The 20,774-nt window shown below is 38.7% G+C and overlaps 1 protein-coding gene across 7 annotated transcripts in view; it reads right to left on the bottom strand.

Annotated features, from left to right (window-relative positions):
* MAST4 (microtubule associated serine/threonine kinase family member 4) overlaps window positions 1–20,774 on the bottom strand; it is a 564,457-nt gene that overhangs the window by 334,220 nt on the left and 209,463 nt on the right. For 4 of the 7 annotated variants that reach the window (XM_012462236.2, XM_064376022.1, XM_012462238.2 and 1 more), the window contains exon 1: window positions 8,770–8,918. The exons of the other annotated variants lie outside the window; for them this stretch is intronic. In XM_012462236.2, coding sequence (XP_012317659.1) covers window positions 8,770–8,808 — 39 coding nt within the window. In that variant the 5' untranslated portion in view covers window positions 8,809–8,918. Of the gene's footprint in view, window positions 1–8,769; window positions 8,919–20,774 lie in introns of those variants that run through there. 7 annotated transcript variants of the gene reach the window in all.

Raw genomic sequence — 20,774 nt, 5'->3', positions numbered from 1 at the left:
TTCAAAGAAAAATTCTTATGATCCCACTAAGATATAATAAATATTAACATTCTAGTGTATTTTCATGTTATTTTAGATAATAATGATGAAGAAAAAGAAAATAGGTTCTCAATGTTAGCTTCAGTAAATATTTTTTAGGCTTTCTATACCTCATTTGAATTCGTACTCAGCAACTCTGCTAAAATTAAGTGTTAGTATTTTATTGGTGAGGAATTAAATAGCCTGGCCAACGTCACATAGTAAGAGGTAGAGACAATGTCAACACTCAAAAGCTCATGAATGCTCTTTCCTTCTATCCCACTAGGCTACGGCACACACACACACACACACACACACACACACACACACGTGCACACAGTGTTGCCACATGGTCTTTTACCCAGACACATGTATGTATGTCTATGCATCTGTGTATGATGCACATTTTTTTTTTACTTTTTTAACTTTTAGGTTCTGGGGTACATGTGGTTTGTTTTACAGGTAAACTGTATGTTATGAGAGTTTAGTGTACAGATTATTCCATTACCCAGGTAATAAGCATAGCACCCACTGGTTGTTTTTCTGTCCTCACCATCCTCCCACCTTTCACCCTCAAGTACGTTCTGGTGTCTTTTTTTCCTTCTTTTTGTCCATGTGTACTCAGTGTTTAGTTCCTATTTGAAAGTGAGAGCATGCAATATTTGGTTTTCTGTTCCTTTGTTAGTATGCTTAGGATAACAGCTTCCAGGTCCATCCATGTTGCTGCAAAGGACATGATCTCATTCATTTTTACGGCTGTGCAGTATTCCATGCGTACCACATTTTCTTTATCCAGTCTACCACTGATAGGCATTTAGGTTGATTCCATGTCATTGCTATTGTGAATAGCACTACAATGAACACATGCGTGCATGTGTCTTTATGATAGAACAATTTACATTTCTTTGTATATATCCTGAATAAAGGATTTGCTGAGTCAAATGGTAGTTCTATTTTAAATTCTTAGAGAAACTGCCAAACTGTTTTCCACAGTGGTCGAACTAATTTATGTTCACACTCGCAGTGTATCAGCATTGCCTTTTCTCTGTACTTCACCAACATATAATGCACATTTTAAATGATCTTTACATACATTACATATACAGTTAGCCTGCTCTTTTTTTAACTTGACCCTATTTTCAGCTTTTCCTCATATCATTAAATATTTGTCAAAGCCTGATTTTTTTCTTTTTAGACAGGGTCTCACTTTGTCACTGAGGCTGGAGTGCAGTGGCGCAAACACAGCTCATTGCAGCTTCAACCTCCCATGCTCGAGTGACCCTCTGGCCTCAGTCTCCCAGGTAACTGGGACTACAGGTGCACAGCACCACACCTAGCTAGTTCTTATATTTTTTGTAGAGACAAGTTTTCACTATTTTGCCCAGGCTGATCTCAAACTCCTAGACTCAAGCAATTCACCCACCTCAGCCTCCCAAAATGCTGGGATTACAGGTGTGAGCTACCGTATCCAGCCCAAAAGCATGATTTTAACATCAATGTGGTCTTCTAACATGTGTTTCTCATGTTACCTGCCAATCTCCATGTTTTTGGTTGCTTCCAAAAACTTTTTTTTTAAAAAAGATTTCGAAGACACTTTAAAAAGCTCTATGGTTACGTATAATTTATTTGAAATGTAAGTTTCAAGTAAATTCAAATATCCTATTTAGTTACGCTCTAGTGCTGACAACAAAATGATTGGTGGTTGCATGCATATTGATCTTCCCAAGTTCATGTAATTCTCAATTTTTATAGTTTATCTAGTTTATTGATTAGCTGGGCTTTCAGTCTCCTTTGTCTTTTGTCATTCTTTCCAATAACTTCATTGTTTTAAAATGCAATTTCAAAAATTTTTGGTCATCTTAAGAAATCTTTTGAGGCAAGTTAATTTTTTATATAATAAATAAAACCACACAACTCTCAAAAAGGAACCATAAGATTAACAATGAAGTGGTAGCTAATTTTATCTATAAAGCTATCGCAACTGAGCATGAAACTCAGTTCTGGACCACTAAGGCAAGAATAGAAAGACACAGGATGGGTCACAGCTCTCATTATCTGATTAAAAGAAGTAAACTGGTTCACCTAGAGAGGGATAAACTTGTTTAGTGTTGAACTCTAAGCTAATTTATCATGTGGGCCTAATATAAGAGACAGCACAACATAATGGATGGTACTTCAAAGGGAGATTTACAAAAAGCGCAAAGACGTTTTCTCACAGTCATTTCTTTTAGCAACACTCAATAAAAGCCAAGGACATAATGTGAAGTTGTAATTCTGTAAAGGGGTTTCAAGGGGAGCAGAGATGGGTGGTGTAGGTGCATTGCATTCTGGTGATAGGACCTGCTGTAGGGCAGACCGCTGGGAATCCAGGAGATAAATGCTAAGAGGTCTCCTGGGCTATTCCTCTCACACATCACTTCTCTGAGCCAAGTTATCACAGGATCTGTAGAGCAGAACAATTTAAAATTGAGACTGCTTGCAGGACCTGCAGCACAGGTATCCTGCATTATTGATTCAAAGGAGCGCCATGTGCTTCAGATACTAAAATGGAGGGGGATGCACTAACATTTTCCCTTGAGGATTAAGAGCCTGATTGGAGAGTCTATGTTATCTCACACAGCTGTGGGCAATAGCGGGGTGGGGGGGGGCATGGCTTTTCATGAAAAGCAGCTTTGAATCTGTTCAAATTCCTGAACTCAGTTCAGGCCCCAGTGATGTATGCCATGAACACTCAAACACTGACTTTGGCTTACAAAATGCTAAGAGCAAGGGGTAGTTCAGCATGTGTTCCTTATAAACCATGTTAGGTGTACTTCATCTGCCCATCTGGAGCTACTCCCTGCCCCATGCGGGGTTCTGGAGTCTGGCCTGAACGGACAACATCCATGGGCTCCCTTGACTTCTGGCGTCAACCTCGATTCTGCTAATGGGGAGCACAACAAGAGTTCAGAAAATAAGGCTGAGATATCCCCTGGTCCTGCCCTGCAGATATGACTGGCTGTGTGCTTTTACCTAAGGTCACAGTTCCTGTCTCACTTCTTCGCTGTCTACTGGTTCTATAACTGTTCCCTCTCTCACCCCTTTAGGCCTAGAGGTGGTGATGGCTCTCTGTCACTTCTAGCTCCTGGCACTGCGCCATCCATTAAATTTTCCCAATTCCTGCCCATACTTTTTCCAACAATCCCACTATTAAGTTCTTCTCAAATTATCCAAGACAAGTATGCCATCTTTTCATTGCGGACCCTGCCTGATACCCATATTTAATTACTTAAAATTGCTGTGCAAGGCTTAGTAGTGATAGAGGGAAGAGAGCTAAGATTAACTAAGAACAATGTGCCAGGCACTGTGCTAAAAGATTAATAATCTCCTTCAATCTTTAAACTCCTCATTTAGTTATCTCCATTTAGTGGACATGGAGATTCAGAGTGATCAGGAAACTTAACACAAGTTACAGAGCTATTCAATGGCACTAAACACATATCTGACTCTAAAACCACTAATCCTCAATGATTTTATACTTTCAGTGTAAGATACCCCTACATGAAATAATTTTAAATAAATAACTTAAATTAAAGCATGGTAGGGCAGATACGGTGGCTCACACCTGTAATCCTAGCACTTTGAGAGGCTGAGGTGGGTGGATCACCTGAGGTCGGGTGTTTGAGACCAGCCTAGCCAACATGGTGAAACCCTGTCTCCACTAAAAATACAAAAATTGGCTACATGTGGTGGCATATGCCTGTAATCTCAGCTACTTGGGAGACTGAGGCAGGAGAACTGCTTTAACCCAGGAGCCCAGGAGGTGGGGGCTGCAGTGAGCCAAGATGGCACCACTGCACTCCAGCCTGGGCAACACAGCCAGACTCTGTTTCAAAAAAATTAAATAACACGTTAGAGGATTAGATTGCAAATAAAATCATGACTATTATAAAGTTCAGAATGGAATGCAGTTAATATAGAAAATTTCATGAAAATTAAAATTCATATTAATCTAATAAGCAGGAAGAATTTGGGCAAAATAAAGAAAGGATATAATAGGTAAAGGGGATGCATGCAGTTTGGAGATTCCAAACACTGGGAGAGGTGGTTATGAAACAGGGATCTGGAAGGCAAAGATTTAGAGATGAGACCCGAAAGGAAGCCTGTGGCTAAACTCACAGTATGCAGCATTTTTAACCTATCCTCCAGTAGATCACAGAAAGCCATAGGAAGATCTTACACCAGGGCAGTGATACGGGCTCTGGGCTAAGCAGCAGGGTGGACTGGAGAAGGGCCTGGGTTCAGTGGAATACCAGACATTTCCACAACCCAAGTGTGGGAGAAGTTAGGCCTAGCCTGTAGACATACTTTGATGGTAGAATTGACAGGGTTTGGTGACAGAGGTCAAGAGATGGAGAAATCAAAGATGGGAACTAGAATGACCTGGAGACTGACAATGTTGTAGTTTATTAACAATTATACCAGAGAGCCAGAATATGCAAAAGAGGAGATAGTAAACAAATGTGTTTATTTTACACCGTTAAAACCAATTCTTAGAGTATAAAATAGAGTTTTTTCTGAAAATAAAATTTTGAGGACATGCCATTTTTATCCCCTAAGGATCAGGAAGTAGAAACTACAGAACTGTATCTATCTCAGAGGCAGAAATTGAACTCCTCCAATGGATAAGAAACACCACTCAGATATAACACTGATTTGTCTAATAAACTAAGGACTCACAACTGCAAAAAGTTCATTTGCCATCTGGATACTTCCTGTCCCAAAGAAGTCTCAATGTCTTTCTGGAATCGCTGAAGAACAAAAGTGCTTTATCCCCAAGAGGAATTAATATTATCATAAATGTTTCTATTATAATCCTCCAACTAGACTTCTTCCCTATAGCCACCCAGAGTCTTCAAACGAATATAGACAAAGTAATACTCCCATGTAATGATCCTACTATTGAATTTCAGGTAAAGTGTAAACATACCCATAATTACGTTAAAGTTGACACAGAAGAAACACTGAGACGTTATAACTTGAATATACATCCATGCACCATGAGACACAGGCAGTGTGATGCTCTGTCAGAACATAAAAATCTATCTGCTTTTTTTTGTTTTCTAAAATTGAATTCTAGACCAAGACCATTGGAAAATCAGAGTCTAGGCCAGGGTAAGGAGGTTATCTTCTTGTTGTTGTTTTAAATAAGGTGGGAAGGCCCGGGGATGAAGGTAGAGGGTACAAGGTCATGTTTAGAAGAAAGAGAAGCAAACAAAACAAAAAACCTAAACACACTCACAAATCTAGAAATCTAAATGATAAACATTTAGATGTTTTTTGTTGTTGTTTAACTGCCTCTTATAGGAAATTTAGGGAAAACATTTTTTTACATTCCAGTTGCATGTGAGAGTCTGCAGGTGGATGGAAATGGCAATATTTAATTGGGGGAGGGGGGATGAAGGAGGAGTGATCATGAGAAGATGATGCCAGGAAGAGCAAAGCACCAGAGGATGGTGGGAAAGGCATTGTCAGCCGCTCTGGGATGCCCCTTTCTTTTAGTAAGTCATGCCTGCCTGTTGTTCATTGTTCTCCAGCCTTAGAATCTATCACATTAGGGATAGGGACACTTTCATTAAAGCAAATAAAGAGAAACATATAACAGAAATCACTGAAACAATTAATTTCCCTGACAGATAAAAAATATGATCCACATATGAGGAATATTAGGCCCAAAAGGAGCCAGTTATCCTTTGATGAATTAGACCTGTCTAGAAATTCAAATTGCCCCAAGTCCAAGGTCTGCCCCAGCCTATCCATCCATCAGAATTTCCTATGTTTTGAGATGCAATCTGAAAAGTTTCCTAGATTCTAACAGTGGAAACCACTGGGGCCTCTTTCTCTCATTCTCATTTCAAAGGCAGTGATTGAAGTGCTATCAGTAGTACTGGAAATATTAACACAGACCATAGAAAAGATGGAAAAGTGCAGTCACTTAAGATGAACAACTCAGTTGTGCTGCCATTTTATGAGGTTGTCACGCTTTGAAAAATTGTATGTTCTGACTAAAAATAATTTTTCAAAGTCCAAATTCTAAAAACACCACTAATAGTCCTGTGTTTCAAAGACTAGAGGTACTGAACTTTTAAAAATTGGTTCTAAATACATACTGCATCATTTTACACTAAACATATACTATATTATTATAAAATTAGATTTCTAAGAATTAGAAGAGTGTATACTCCAGATTTTTGGCATTGGGCTTTAAGTTAAAGACCTGGTTAGTCTCACATATTATGTATCTATTCAATGCACAGCTGCTTTTTAAAATAATATAAACTCACCAATATTGGTCTGTCCTAATGATCCCTGCAAATAAATGTTTACTAGCTTTACTGATAACTGTCCTAACTTAAGGACAAATTTAGACAACAAACATTGTGTATAAATACAAGTTCATTTCATAAGCAATGATATGTAATGTTATAAAGAATAGAAATCATCCCTTGGTTTTCAACAATATTTACTGAGCTCCTCCTAGATGTTAGTACATTTATCATATAACCCTTAACTTTAAACAACTCAACTATATCCATCTACTTACTTAGTACAGTCAAAAGTCATACATTACAGTATGCATTTTACAGAAGACTACACAGACACCAAGAGGGTGTGTGACCTGCTCAGGATGACCTTGTAACATAAGGTTGGAGCCAGGAATAGAAATGTGCAGGTTTCAGCCCAGCTTTACTAACACAGGTATACCTCACTGGCATGTTCAAATGTTCCACATAGCTGTGTTTGTAAATTAACTTAATACTTAAATTCACTAGGTGGCGGTACTCTTACGAACTCTACAGTGACATCTGTGGTAATACAAACACATAAAGTGTGTATTCTGTAAATAGTTTCCTTACATTGGAATTTCTAAAAACAGCTACTCTATGTAATGTCTTTCTTTAAATGTTAGATGCAATGAGAGTAAAAGCAAAATAGGTTTTGTATTAAGCCACAGTAAAGTTGTAACTGTGATGTGGCAGAACTTTAAAGCACTTTTATGTTGTTATCTTTCACAGCATGAAGACTTATCTCATCCAGAAGAGAAAACATTCTTTATCCATTATACAGATGATGGCAGGTGTAGTAAAAGTATATTACGTACAATAAAACTCTAGCTCTCTAATAATGTATCAGCAAGTATTCCTTTGTTTTGTAGCAAACCTTCTAAATGGAAAACAGCTCCATTATTTTAATTAATGAAAAATGATTCCTTTATTTCTAAAATTAAAGGCCCATGAAATCCATGCCCCTCAGAAGCACCATATGCTTCAAACATCCTCTCTGAAGTTGTGATAATATATATCTCTTACAGAAATGATAAAAACTCAAAAAGGAATTTCTTCTGAAAAACACATTTTCAGACTATTTAAAACCAATTAAAGAAAAGAGAAAACTCACAGAAGAATTACTATCAAGTCATTAATAATCTGAACTATTCGGAGTTTAATAGAGTTAACCATCTTTTTAACAAAGAGTCTTTCCATATTTAACCAGTGACCCCAAAGAGGACGTGGAGACAAACAGCTGTGTATTACCAGAACTTTATAGGGGTGATGAAAACAAAGAAAAGGAAATCCACAGCAGTGAGTAACCACACTGTGCATTCAAAAACAATGACCACACTGAAATTCATTAAGGAGGTAGTCTGTTTACTTAGGTTTGAACAATAGATGGTATGTAACCTCAACTTCTCTAATCCCTCTTTTGTTTAGCTGCAAATAATCCTTTAGTTGCCTATAATATTAATATTATAGTAATATGAATATTAGTATTAATAATTGATACTTAGAACAAAAAGCAGACAGCTAGACCAGCTGAGATTCAAAGACTTAATATTAAGGAAACATTTCTAAATGTGCTATATATTCTATATTCCCAAGCATTTTTTTTAACATCAAAATAATATATAAGAGTTTAATAATGGCTGATTAGATTCTTTCAAAGAAAAATATCACTTATACACAGGACAAAGAGTTATGCAGGAGTTAACCGTACTAATGTTGAACATACTTATGTTTTGGCTTTCTTAAACTTACAAACTGCCAAGCAGATGTGTTTTTTTTTTTTTTCCAAGTTTTCTGATTTGCCAAGTTTTAACTCAGAATGTATTTGTACAATAAAGTCAGAGTAATTTCATTAGAGAAACTTGGGCACAAAAAAGCAAGGCAGTGAGATACATATCTTTTCTCATCTCAACATAAACAAATTACAGGAAACTTTGATTGAGCTGCCAGCAAAAACTTTCATTTCACTGACGGGGAAAATTCCCAGCAGCTGCACACAACTGCAAGGCGATCAGACAGATGCCGCCGAGCGGAGGTTGATCCCGACACAAAACTGAGTCCTGTGTTCCCAGAACTGAAAGGAGTTGCTACCCCTAGACAGACTTCCCAGACACTTGACAGCATGCCAGATCAGTGCATCAGCTGTCACTGCCAGCCACGATTTAACTATTCTTGAATAACCAGTAGAAAAACAAACCACCAAAGTGTCAAACTAAAAGTCGTATCTATTGTCTCTGACAAAAGCAGCTTCCTCACTGAACCCCGTGATGTGTCATACCTGAACTAGAAACTCCGTATAGCGATGCCATGTAGATACTAAGAACTATTCACATATTCGTGTCCAGTAAAGGAATGACAAGGGAACTTTGAAATCCTCAATGACTGGCCACTGACAATGCTACATGTCAAGAATGGAGCAATCTCCTACCTGGAGCCCTCTTCGTCTTAGAATGCTGGACTCATCCATCTCACCCTCCGCTTTCTCTGAGCCTCTCACAACAGTCTAGCCATGCTGTACTACCTCTACTTCGGCACGCTAATTCAGAGCCCCGCAGCTGCTAAACACTTACATCACGCTCTAGCTGATTGGAGCCCGGAGTCAGCTGGTCCAGCTTAGTTATTCACTCCAGCAACTTCGGAGATCACGGATGCTTGCAGTTCAGTGCGAGAGAGCAGCAAGTGGGTTCAGACACCTAATGCATTTATCCAGGCAGAGGAGGCTCTTGCTATTAAACAGAAATCGTGAGATCCTTGTTTTCCCTTTTTCAAAATACTGGCCATAGCATTCCAGGAGACCACTAAATGGCTTTCGGCAGTAGCTTTGGGTCAAGCCCCTTCTGAAGCAACTATAAGGTCACTGTGGCTAAGTAAATCAGCGGTGACAGACACCTCTGTAAGAGGCAGCCGCTGATTGGGACGGTGAAAAACTAGGGCACAGCTGGTCAGCCAAGCAGCACCACTATGCCTGGTGCTCATCTCTTCTGAGGCATCAAAGAAAACAAAAATGTAGCAGAACAAACACGCTGCCTGCAAACCTGAAAACGGAGGGCTCCGGGCAGCTGCTCTCCAGCCACGGAACCCTTTACACCTCCCAGCGTGAAAGCCCATTCATTTACATAAATACTTGCCAGTCAATTCCTAGCCCAAAGACAGAAACGGTTTAGATTTTAATTTCTCTCATGATAATAACTTAGTTCTGCTGATACCTGACCAAAATGAAAAAGGGGGGGAGATTCTAAGAGCTGTCATTAGTTGGAATATTTAACCTATGTATAGTATATAAGCAGCTAAAAAATATTGCCATTGTGCAATTTCACAGTCTGTTTCAGCTTGTTTACTCCGCTCATCCTCATCTTATTTCAGTTGAAAGCAACCAAGAGATGAATATTAAGTTTTCATTACTGGCATGGCACAGGAGTAACAACATACGATACTACCAATTTATAATAAATTATTCCTCCTTGGTGTCTATTCTAAAGATATTTAAATTCAGAGACTAGTTTGAACCTGAGAGATACAAGGACTATCTGCACTTTGTCTAGGGACCACCTCTTTCACTCTAACCATTAGAAGAATTATTTCTCTTGAAAGTTAGGAAGACAGGTATAAACAGTTTTTTAAAATCAGTAATTCCTGGATTTTACCTAACTTAGTTATCTAGTGATGTTTAAATGTAGGAGAGGAGGAGGAAGTGTCTAGTGGTTCCTTACCCATTCACCTGCTATTCCACTAGTTTTCCATCTCTTTCTGGCTGTCAACACACTGTTTGGCTTGCTATCAATTGATTAGGTTATATCATTAAAAATAGCTCAGGGATTTATGAATCTAACCACTGAGGACGATTTATTCCATTTTATGTTCCCAAAAGGTCTTTGCATACGTCTCCAGACATACAAAGAGAAGCCTGTCAAGAAATGCCACCCCTAGCAGAGAAGGGTGTCAGGGTGTTTTTCCACTTAGGCATGTTCACGATACCACTTAAGGAAGAAAGCCCCAGAGAGCTTTTAGCTCTTGCTTATATGTGCAGGAGTAATACCATCTCCAAAGCAAAACCCAGCATAAAAACTGGTCAGACCTCAAGTCAAAGTGTACCAACAAATTCTAGCACAAATGAATTTTTTTAAAAGATTTTTAAAACTATGTTTTTTGTTTAAATCAAAGGACAAAATAAAGGAAACCAAAACCACCTAAGAGAGGGAGAAAGGGCCAGCCTTGCTATATCTTTTGACAACCTGTGATGCTGGTGGAGAATAGACCCCCAACCTTCCCAGGCTCACCTGCACTTTAATCTGTTCCTGCAAAGAGAAAAACTGGCTCTTCAATGAAAACAAAGGAAATGACAATTGTTGCCCACTTTCTCCCTCAAGTCACCCTCTTGAGAGAGGAGCACAAAAAGTTCCCTGAATGTGAAGAACTGTTTTAGACAAAGACTTGGCAGTAGCTCCAAACATATTTACCAACTTACAGCGTCACTGCTATCTGCCCACAGAGGCATAAGGAAGTCCTGACTGATTTTGGAAAATATCTTGACCCAAGAAGTTCAAATTTTAAAAGCAAAAGCCAAGCATGGTGTACTCATATACACTTCTACTCTGAGGACTACAATCTTCATTGTGCTGGTCCTTCTAGAAAAACTGTGGTCTAGTGGAGTGTACCAAGTTCCCACGAGAAACAAAAAGAAGGGCGGGCAGGGGGAAAGCAAACCACTTTTCCCCTTGAAACACAAATTGGGTCACCTGGAGAACTAAACAAAACAGGTAGAGAGCCTAGAAGTATCTTTTCTGTGTCCAATCGTGTAAGCTAGTTGGAGGTACTAACAGAAGACATTCTGAGGACAAACTGTCACAACATCAGCTGACGAGCATGCATCTTAGGCACTCTGCAGCTCGAGGTGTTTGGGAAGTGGTGGGAGTGATAAACAGGAATCTGGCTAAGGACGAAAAGTATGTTTCTTAACAAAAGAATATTTGGAGATAAAATCTAAGTGAGTGTTCCACCATTAACTAAGTCTAAAATGAGGATTATGACCATCATGCCGTCAAATCTAGTATGAAAAAATATCGATTACCTGTCAAAATGTATCATTTTGAAAAGTGATACACATACGTTTTAAAGAAATAAAACCAGCCAGAGGCAAAAACATTTGGGACAAAAATGAAAGGCTGCTGAAAAATAACATCAAGCAATAATGGCTTAGCGGAGGGAATAGTAAAAGGAAAATTGCTACATTTACCCTTTGCTATATATTTTCTCATCAAGATAAGCCATGTGTTAAAATGCAATAAAAACTTCAAATGATGACACTATCCACAGGTAATAATTAGGATCTAGCCTAATTTCCATTAATAAACTCATTTTTCCTGTGATTTTATACCTTCATGGAATATGTTCACAATATTGTGAGTCAACGCACAAAGTACCAGCCTCAATATGTATTGCTTTTACATGTGTATTCAAATAATAAAATCCGGTAGGCTTTGTCATTAATTGTAATATAAAGCCAGGGGTTTTGTGGTATTTCATTTTAAAAAATTATTTCTATGGATACACCGCAGGCCCACTCTATTATAGGCATAATTTACTTCCTGGAATACTCAAAATCCATGGTCACTGTAAGGGGTCAAATTTAAATTTTAATAATTATTGCAATTAAATGGTTTACAGAAACAAAAACAATTCCAAATATCAAATGAGAAAAACCAGGGGGAAAAAAAACGTTTGGTTGAACATATTTCAAAAAGGCATACGTTGGCCGGGCGCGGGCGGCTCACGCCTGTAATCCCAGCACTTTGCGGGGCCCAGGCAGGTGGATCACAAGGTCAAGAGATCGAGACAATCCTGGTCAACATGGTGAAACCCCGTCTCTACTAAAAATACAAAAATTAGCTGGGCATGGTGGCACGTGCCTGTAATCCCAGCTACTCAGGAGGCTGAGGCAGGAGAATTGCCTGAACTCAGGAGGCGGAGGTTGCGGTGAGCCGAGATCGCGCCATTGCACTCCAGCCTGGGTAACAAGAGCGAAACTCCGTCTCAAAAGAAAAAAAAAAAAAAGGCATACGTTGAGATTTGGTAATATTGTCCACAGTGATGTTTGGTGCAAGGATATGGGTTTATCCTCTGATTCACATGGTCAGATGTTTTTCACATGTAGTCATGTGCTGTATAATACTGACATTTCAGCCAGTGATGGGCCACATATATGACAGTGGTCCCATACGAGTTTAATAGGGCTGAAAACTTCCTATTGCCTAATAACACCTTGATGATCCCGACCCTGTGTAGACCTAGGCCTGGGTGTGTGTGTGTGTGTGTGTGTGTGTGTGTTTTAGTTGTTAACAAAAAAGTTTTAAAAAATACATTTTTTTAAATAGAAAAAAGCTTAAAGAATAAAAATATAAAGAAAGAAAAATATTTTGGTACAGCCATAATATGTGTTTTAAGCTAAGAGATACTGTGAAAGAATTTAAAAGTTTAAAAAATTAAAAAGTTTATAAAGTAAAAAGGTTATAGTATGCTAGTGTCAATTTATTATTGAATAAAGAAAAATATTTTTTATGAATTCAGTGTAGCCTAAGTGTACATTATTTGTAAAGTCTACAGTAGTGCACAGTAGTACAAGATCTTCACATTCACTCACCACTCACTCACTCACTCACCCAGAGCAACTTCCAATCCTGCAAGCTCCATTCATAAGTGCCCTATACAGATACAAAATATCGTTTATATTGTATTTTTAAGGTAACTTTTCTATGTTGAGATACACAAATACTTGCCACTGTGTTACAGCTGACTATGGTATTCAGTACAGTAACACGTGGTACAAGTTTGTAGCCTAGGAGCAACAGAGTATACCATCTAGGTTTGTATAAGTTCACAAAACAATGAAATCACCTAGCAACACATTTCTCCAAACACGTCCCTGTTAAGTGACACATGACTGTACTTAGAAATAAGTTACCTCTCTTCACTAGTTCTGTGTCAGTTACCCTAAACTAAACAAATCTTCTGATGTTGCCCATTCTTCAGCAACTGAAATGTTCATTGAGGTACTGCTGTGAGGAACATTTGAGGAGTTTCTACTCCACTCCACTCCACTGGCCTAATCCAGCCACATATGGCAGCTCTCGCTGAACTGCTTATCCAAAAGCCATGGGAGCTGAAGTTGGAGGGCAGTGGAGAGGATAATTTTCTGATAAAGAAGTTGTTTCTCCTGCCACATTAGCCAGAAGGAGGAATGACAGAGGAGTACCATTGTGTTGCCTTTCTCTCATCCCACCAGTCAGAGTTCTTGGTGTGCTAGGAATGTGATTTCCAATACCATCACCACAATTTGGGGTGGGATCTCTCTTAAACATCTTCTTACGTTAAGTGTACCATGATCACTACTTCTCAACAAGGTAGACAGCCACAAAATACATATCCTGTTGGTTACTTGTAGACAACAGATCAAGGGTTCATATGTCTCTACATGTTCATTCAGAGGTAAGTCAACATGGTCAAGTGGATGAATACCTCCATTCATTCACTGATTACTTCTTTTCATTAGTAGATAACTGCCAGTGGCCAATGAATGTGTACTATTAGGTCATAAAACGTTACAAAGGAGAAACAGATGATTCATGAAAATATATACATCCATTATTGTGATTATAATCATATCATGAATGCCAAAGAGCAACCCAGCTGTGAGATTAGTGTCTACATTTCAATTCTTTCTTTTGTACTTCATTTTCCCCCACGTTTCAATTCTAAATATTAATAACAATGGCCGGCCAGGTGCCGTGGCTCAGGCCTGTAATCCCAGCACTTTCAGAGGCTGAGACAGGCAGATTACCTGAGGTCAGGAGTTCAAGACCAGCCTGGCCAACATGGTGAAACCCCATCTCTACTAAAAATATAAAAATTAGCAGGGTGTCGTGGCACATACCTGGAACCCCAGCTACTCAAAAAACTGAGGCACAAGAATCACTTGAACCCAGGAGGCGGAGGTTGTAGTGAGCCAAGATCATACCACTGCAACTCCAGCTTGGGTGACAGAGCAAGACTCCGTCTCAAAAAAAAACAACAATGGCCAACATTTGTTGATCACAGTATGTGCCAGTCATTGCTCTATCATCTCATTAAATCCCCACAACATGAGTGAGGAACCATTATAATCCCCATTTCACATATGAGGAATCAACACTTAGAGAAGTTAAATAACTTTCTTAGATTCCACAGCCAAGCCAAGGTGTATTAGTCCATTTTCACACTACCTAAGAGAACTGCCTGAGACTAGGAAATTTATAAAGGAAAGACATTTAATTGACTCATATAGTTCAGCATGGCTGGGGAGGTCTCAGGAAACTTACAATCATGACCGAGGTGAAGGGGAAGCAAAGCACCTTCTTCATGAAGTGGCAGGAAGGAGAAGTGCCAAGTGAAAAGGGGAAGAGCCCTTTATAAAACCATGAGATCTCATGAGAACTCACTCACTATCATGAGAACAGCATGGGGGAAACCGCCCCCATGATCCAGTTACCTCCACCTGGACTCTTCCTTGACACATGGGGATTATGGGGATTATAATTCAAGATGAGATTTGGGTAGGGACACAAAGGCAAACATATCAGCTGGGATAGGATACCAACCTTGAGCAGGCTAACTCCAGAGTCTGGGCTCCTAACACCATGCTCTACTGCCTCTTGGAGTTCAAACAAAGAAGGAAACAGTGCTTTCAAAGTGAATTAATAATGTGAAAAGCGTCAGATCTTTTAGCTCCTAAGGAAAAATGAGCACATCATAAGCTGTCAATGGTCAGAACATACCAGAAAGAGCATCTCGAATCCCCAATTCTGAACCATGTGCCTCTAAAAGAGAAAAGCAGCAGGGCCCCAGCTACTTTAGAGGGGAAACTAGAGATACCCACTTGGCAGGAGGGGGTGGAGGAAGAGGGCTGGCCAGAAACAGGTTTCTTACTACTTTCTTCTTAAATGTCTCTGGGCCTGCACTCTGAGTTTGAACAACTCTTCATCCTTCTGACTTCAAAATTATACAGTCCTAAATATAACACATTTATTTACAATCAAGTGGATTCCACAAAATCAAGAGCACCCTTTCCACTGCCGTGCCAGGCATAACACACATCCCTGCTAACTTGCGGGGGTTTTGGCAGCTCTTCATTTGCTAGTCTGATGCTTTTTCTGGAATTTACCGTTGAAGGCAACTCCTTAATTCACTCTTTCCTTTTAGGTTAAATGACTCAGGGCAAGGCTGTTCACTCAGTTCTGAGTAGTGCTGGGAAGAAAGGAGGAAAAACCCCAACTCTGACGTCTGCCTTGATTTTCTGGAAGCCATGCCTCCCCAGTGTACTTAGAAGTACCAGGCACTGAGAGCCAGTCCTTGTGCAGGCTTTGCCAAGGAGAAACCTGGTAGGCTGGGCAAGTCCCTGAACTGCCTTGAGCTTTGGTTTCTCGTCTGTAAAATGAAAATATTATGGGTTTATCGTCAGGAAGCTGGGGAAGTGAAGAAGAGGCAACCTTCTGGGAAATTGGGAAACTGGTCTCACTGCCCTCAAGGTAAGAGCAGCCCACACCCCTCACTGTGGACACATGGTCCCTCCCTAGTGAACCCACAGTCCTGTCTCCCAACCCTCCTTCTTCCTGCAGGCCACTACTATCTCACCAAGCGTCTGTTTCACACAGCTGCTCAGCTACCTTCCTGGCTTCAAGGCTCCTGCCCTGAACATGCTCAAGGCTGAGGAAGCCATCAAGGTCTCCCATCAGCCCCTCCTCATCACCAGTCTCCCGAGTCAGACAGCAGAGCTCAGAAACCAGTCATGAGTGGAGGCTCACGTGCCTAAAACACACACTACAGCATTAATGTTAACTCTGAGAACAAGTTAAATCCTTAGCTAAGGTTGACATGAGTCTTTATTACCATTTAAAATTAATGCCATAATATTACCCTATTACTACCTGCTGTTATTAATGGCTAATCTTTAGAAATATTTACTATTCATTAAAGTAACATATAAATGAACCAGATATTAATTACCAGTGTCATCAAAACTCATAAGTAAAATGACACCTGGAAACAGGTTCCACATTATTTAAAGTACCAAGAGATATTACACTCAGGAACTGATACCAAAACCACTAATTTTCTTTCCCTATATTCTAAAATAGTCATTTGAAATTTTAAAATAAAGTTCTAACCTCTAAGGTTAACAAAGGTAAAGAAACAGCAGACATATACTGTATATGTCTTTTTCTCACCAAAGAAAACAGACTTTAAACCTGTCAGAAAGACTAAAACAAAGGGCAGGCTGCCTTCCAGGGAAAGAAGGAATTTTTTCCACACCAAAGAAAAGAGAGGCTCTAATGCCTTCCCACTGATAACACAACAAAGTCTGAATTTCTCCAAAGTGTAGCATTTTCTAAAACACTTTTCATTTAACAAAAATTGCAAGTGGGGTCAGCAGCAAGCATATACCTATGAAATATGCTGCATCCCACGCTTCCTGCATTCAGCTCTATGTTCCTTTCTGCCTGCAATCCTGAAGACTTCTTAAATGTATGCAATTGGTGATTTCTACAATGTAACATGCATGATTTTGCTTAAGGCTTCTCACAAGAAAGCTATATTGCCTTGACGTTTGCATCACCCTTTTTTAATCTAATTATTTCTGGCATATTAGCCATCAAATCACTACTGACAATATGACAGGAATCATGGTATTGAAAAAATTACATCCTAGGAGGAAATAATAAAATATAAATCACATACATAATTTTCTTTTGAACATTTTAACAATGACACCCTCATATACATATGAAATATAGCAGACTATCCTCATAAATGCCCTAACATCAATCACAACAGGAAAATATTCTCTACTTTGAAAACACACGGATCCAACAAAATATAGCATTTCTAATAAAACTGGGTAATAGAACTTCATTTTTTTCATATAAGAGCATTTATGAAGATCTGACGATTGGAAATAGCTCCACTATATATTTTTTCAATTATGTCCCTTCATGTCTAAATGATGCACAGCTAATACTGGGACCATGAACTAATATTTAGCAAAATCGCATATTTCATATTAATATATAGATTAAGATGGGAATAGATGAGTGAAGTGATGTTTGCAGTATTGCCATTGTAGGATATCTATCAATTGCACAAGCTTTAGAAACTCATGATAACATGTATGTTTACTGAAGATAATACTACTGACATCATCTAAGAATTTTATGAGCTTCTGAAACAGAGCAATATTCTTAAAATTGTTCCTAAAGTGAAAAGATATACCTAGAGATAAAAGATCAAGGAAAATCATTATTTTTTAAATTTTGGACTCTATATTCCAAGTATAGCTACTACATCAGAGATTAGAAAAGCACATTCAGGCTACATATGTGTTAAAAAAATCCCACGATGGCTGGGCATAGTGACACACACCTATAATCCCAGCACTTTGGGAAACTGAGGCAGGTGGATCACCTGAGCCCGGGAGTTTGAGACAGTTTGAAATGTTTAAGAAGTTTGAAACTCCATCTCTACAAAAAAAAAAAAAAGCCACAAAAATTAGCTGATGTGGTGCTGTGTGCCTGTACTACCAGCTACTTAGGAGGTTAAGGTGGGAGGATCAATTGAGCCTGGGAGATCTAAATAGCAGTGAGCTGAGATCACACCAGTGCACTTCAGCCTGGGGGACACAGTGAGACCCTGTTGAAAAAAAAAAAAAAATCCCACAGTGAGGAGAAGCTAAGTTCTAGGTTAAATGCACTGTTGCCTAGCCAAGCATCTCGAAAAAAAAGTTGACATAAAATGGAAAAAACTCTGGAAAATTTCCTAAGGAGAAAAATCAAACTTGTCACCCTGGAATTTAAAATATGATTGACCAAAGACAAACATTTTAACTAAAATTAGTGTGGGATCCCACATGTAAATTAATCAAGCATTCTTTCTTACATCTGTGTTTTTATACTGACAGGTATTACAACACAGATCTGAACCACCTGCGCAAGCTGACTATTTTAAACCCTCAGTTTAAGATAATGTCTTCAGCATTGGTCTACCCACAAGCATCACGTTAAACTAATTCTGAGATTCTGACCACAGGCTTCACTCTGATCTTGTTTGCATCACGCACATGTTGCCAAGCACTTCTGGTGACTTCCACAAATACTGAGCAGCCAAATAGGTCCTAGAGATATATACGAATTATTTTTTAATAGCTAAGTTTCTTTTAGGTAGCAATGCAGAAGTCTAGATGTTCCCCCGGAATCTTGCTCTTCATTCCACTAATCCCTAATCCCTACATTTGGTTTGACTTCCTATCATCCTGCACTAACATGTCATCCATTTCAGACACAAATGGAAATGAGGTTGCCACCTGCCAACTAGTTAATAGTTGAAAGAGAAGTGCTCCCTGAGACTCTATTATATAACACAGTAAGCAATGTGTGTTCCACTTCTCTAGGACATTAACTCTGTCTTCTAGTACCCCTTAAGTGTATTCTTTTTAACACAAAATGGGCTCCAGATTCTATCTCATTAATCCTCATCAGTTTCTTGAGAAGTAGAAAGAGAAGAGACTGGTCCAATTTACCAATGAGGAAAGTGAGATAATGAGGTTACAAGAGCCCAAGGTCATGAAAACAGTAAAAAAGGCAGAGCTAACAAGAGAATTCAGGCTTTGTAGGCCAGAATGCAGCGCCAAGGCGGCCGCCATGTTCCAGAACACTTCCCTCCCCTTCTTCCTGCACTTTCCTCGTCCTTCTCATCACCACTGCAGCAGCAATCCAAGGGCGAGCGCTGCCCTGCAGAACTTTCAGATAGACACACAAACGAATAAAAAACCAAATGTGTGTGTACCCACACATACATATGCATATGGTGGGAGAAACAGAAGCATTAAGTGAAGATCAGACCAAGGAGATATACATAGAAAGAAGTCACTTTAAGCACCACCTGAGGACACAGTATTTGGATTTATCTAGTTGAGCAAGAAGATGTGGAAATCACAGTGCTTAAACTACAAGGGCACAAACCATAGTGAAATCTGTTCTGTTTTTCTTTCTTTTTAGTGGCAAAGTTTCTCTTGATACTACAAAACCACAGAGTCAAGCATCAATACTCAAAATACCGTATGATTCTTGGGATCAGGGTATACATTGAGTCCATGGCTCTTCCCTAAGACCCTGATGAGCACCTGCTCTCTGTTTTGCCTTTCTCCATCTCTTAGTTCAAGAAAAATAAACATATGTCTAGTTTTCTTAATAACATTTTACAATTATTAAAATAGATGTCTATGGCAGAACATCTGGAAGATACAAGAACACCCTAAAGTCATATCTAATTTAAATGCACAATGATTTATAACCAAAATGTACATGCACTCTTATGTATACAGGTCCTGGAAACTTTTATTTAAAATTGTCTTTAAAATTGCTCTTAAAGTAAAATTTAAGGATGGCTTTCTTTTACTGAAATCCATTTACAACAGTCTTCCAAAAACTGGCAGTAGATGCTTAAGAAGTTTAATCCTTCTGGAAGTTGATTTAATTTCTTGTATTTATTTTCTAATTTATATAAGAATTTAATAGAGGCTCTAGCATATTATCCTTAAAAATCAAGGCAATCTATCTCAAGTTTTATACACTGATATAAAGTCCCTCTGTTCTGTTTGAAATCCCCAGCTCATTCATTTATATTCATTAATCTTAATGATATCATTAATGCACAACGTGTTTCACAGAAACTAATTGTATTTTGCCAGAATCTAACATTAACAATTATGCCTCCCATTATCACCTAATAAAATAAAATTTAAAAACTCTCAGGCACATCAATGAATATTTTGGTATATTAGCTGATTTGCATTTTTAATACTATAATAAATTGACCAGATTATCATCAATTAGATAAATTAATATTCTTTAAGTAAGGCAATGGGGAATTATTTTGTTAGAAATTGACAACACTTCACTCTCACTTCCCTGAGCTTTATTGACTATAAGCTTAGCCCTCTTTGTCCCCTTATCTAAAGCTGGCTTTCGTGATTCAAGGTAGTACCACACAACAGAACATATTCCTCTTTAATTTTATATACTTATCATTGCTTTAAGCAATGACAGGAGATTAGGGAGTCAATGCTTTTCAAGTAAAGGAGAAATATCTACCTGGACAATAAAAATGCCCTGAGACAGAAGTACATGAATCGATTTGTTTAAATCACTGTATTACTATTTTGTTTTATCCCCTTGATTCAAAAACCAATCACTAAATATCTACTATGAATCAGACATTACGATGGATGTTTGAGAACAGAAAGAGGAAAAAGGCTCAGTCCTACCAGAATGCAGTCATGGGGTCAAAAGACACATGGGTAAACAAACAAAATACAAGGAGATAAGTGGAGACACAGGGACAAGACACTCC

The sequence above is a fragment of the Aotus nancymaae genome, unplaced genomic scaffold (genome assembly GCF_030222135.1).
Source record: "Aotus nancymaae isolate 86718 unplaced genomic scaffold, 86718_ANA_hifiasm-v0.15.2.pri h1tg000014l, whole genome shotgun sequence".
Taxonomy (NCBI): Eukaryota; Metazoa; Chordata; class Mammalia; order Primates; family Aotidae; genus Aotus; species Aotus nancymaae.
The sequence above is the reverse complement of the archived record's forward strand: the minus strand, read 5'-3'. Positions and strand labels throughout refer to the sequence as shown.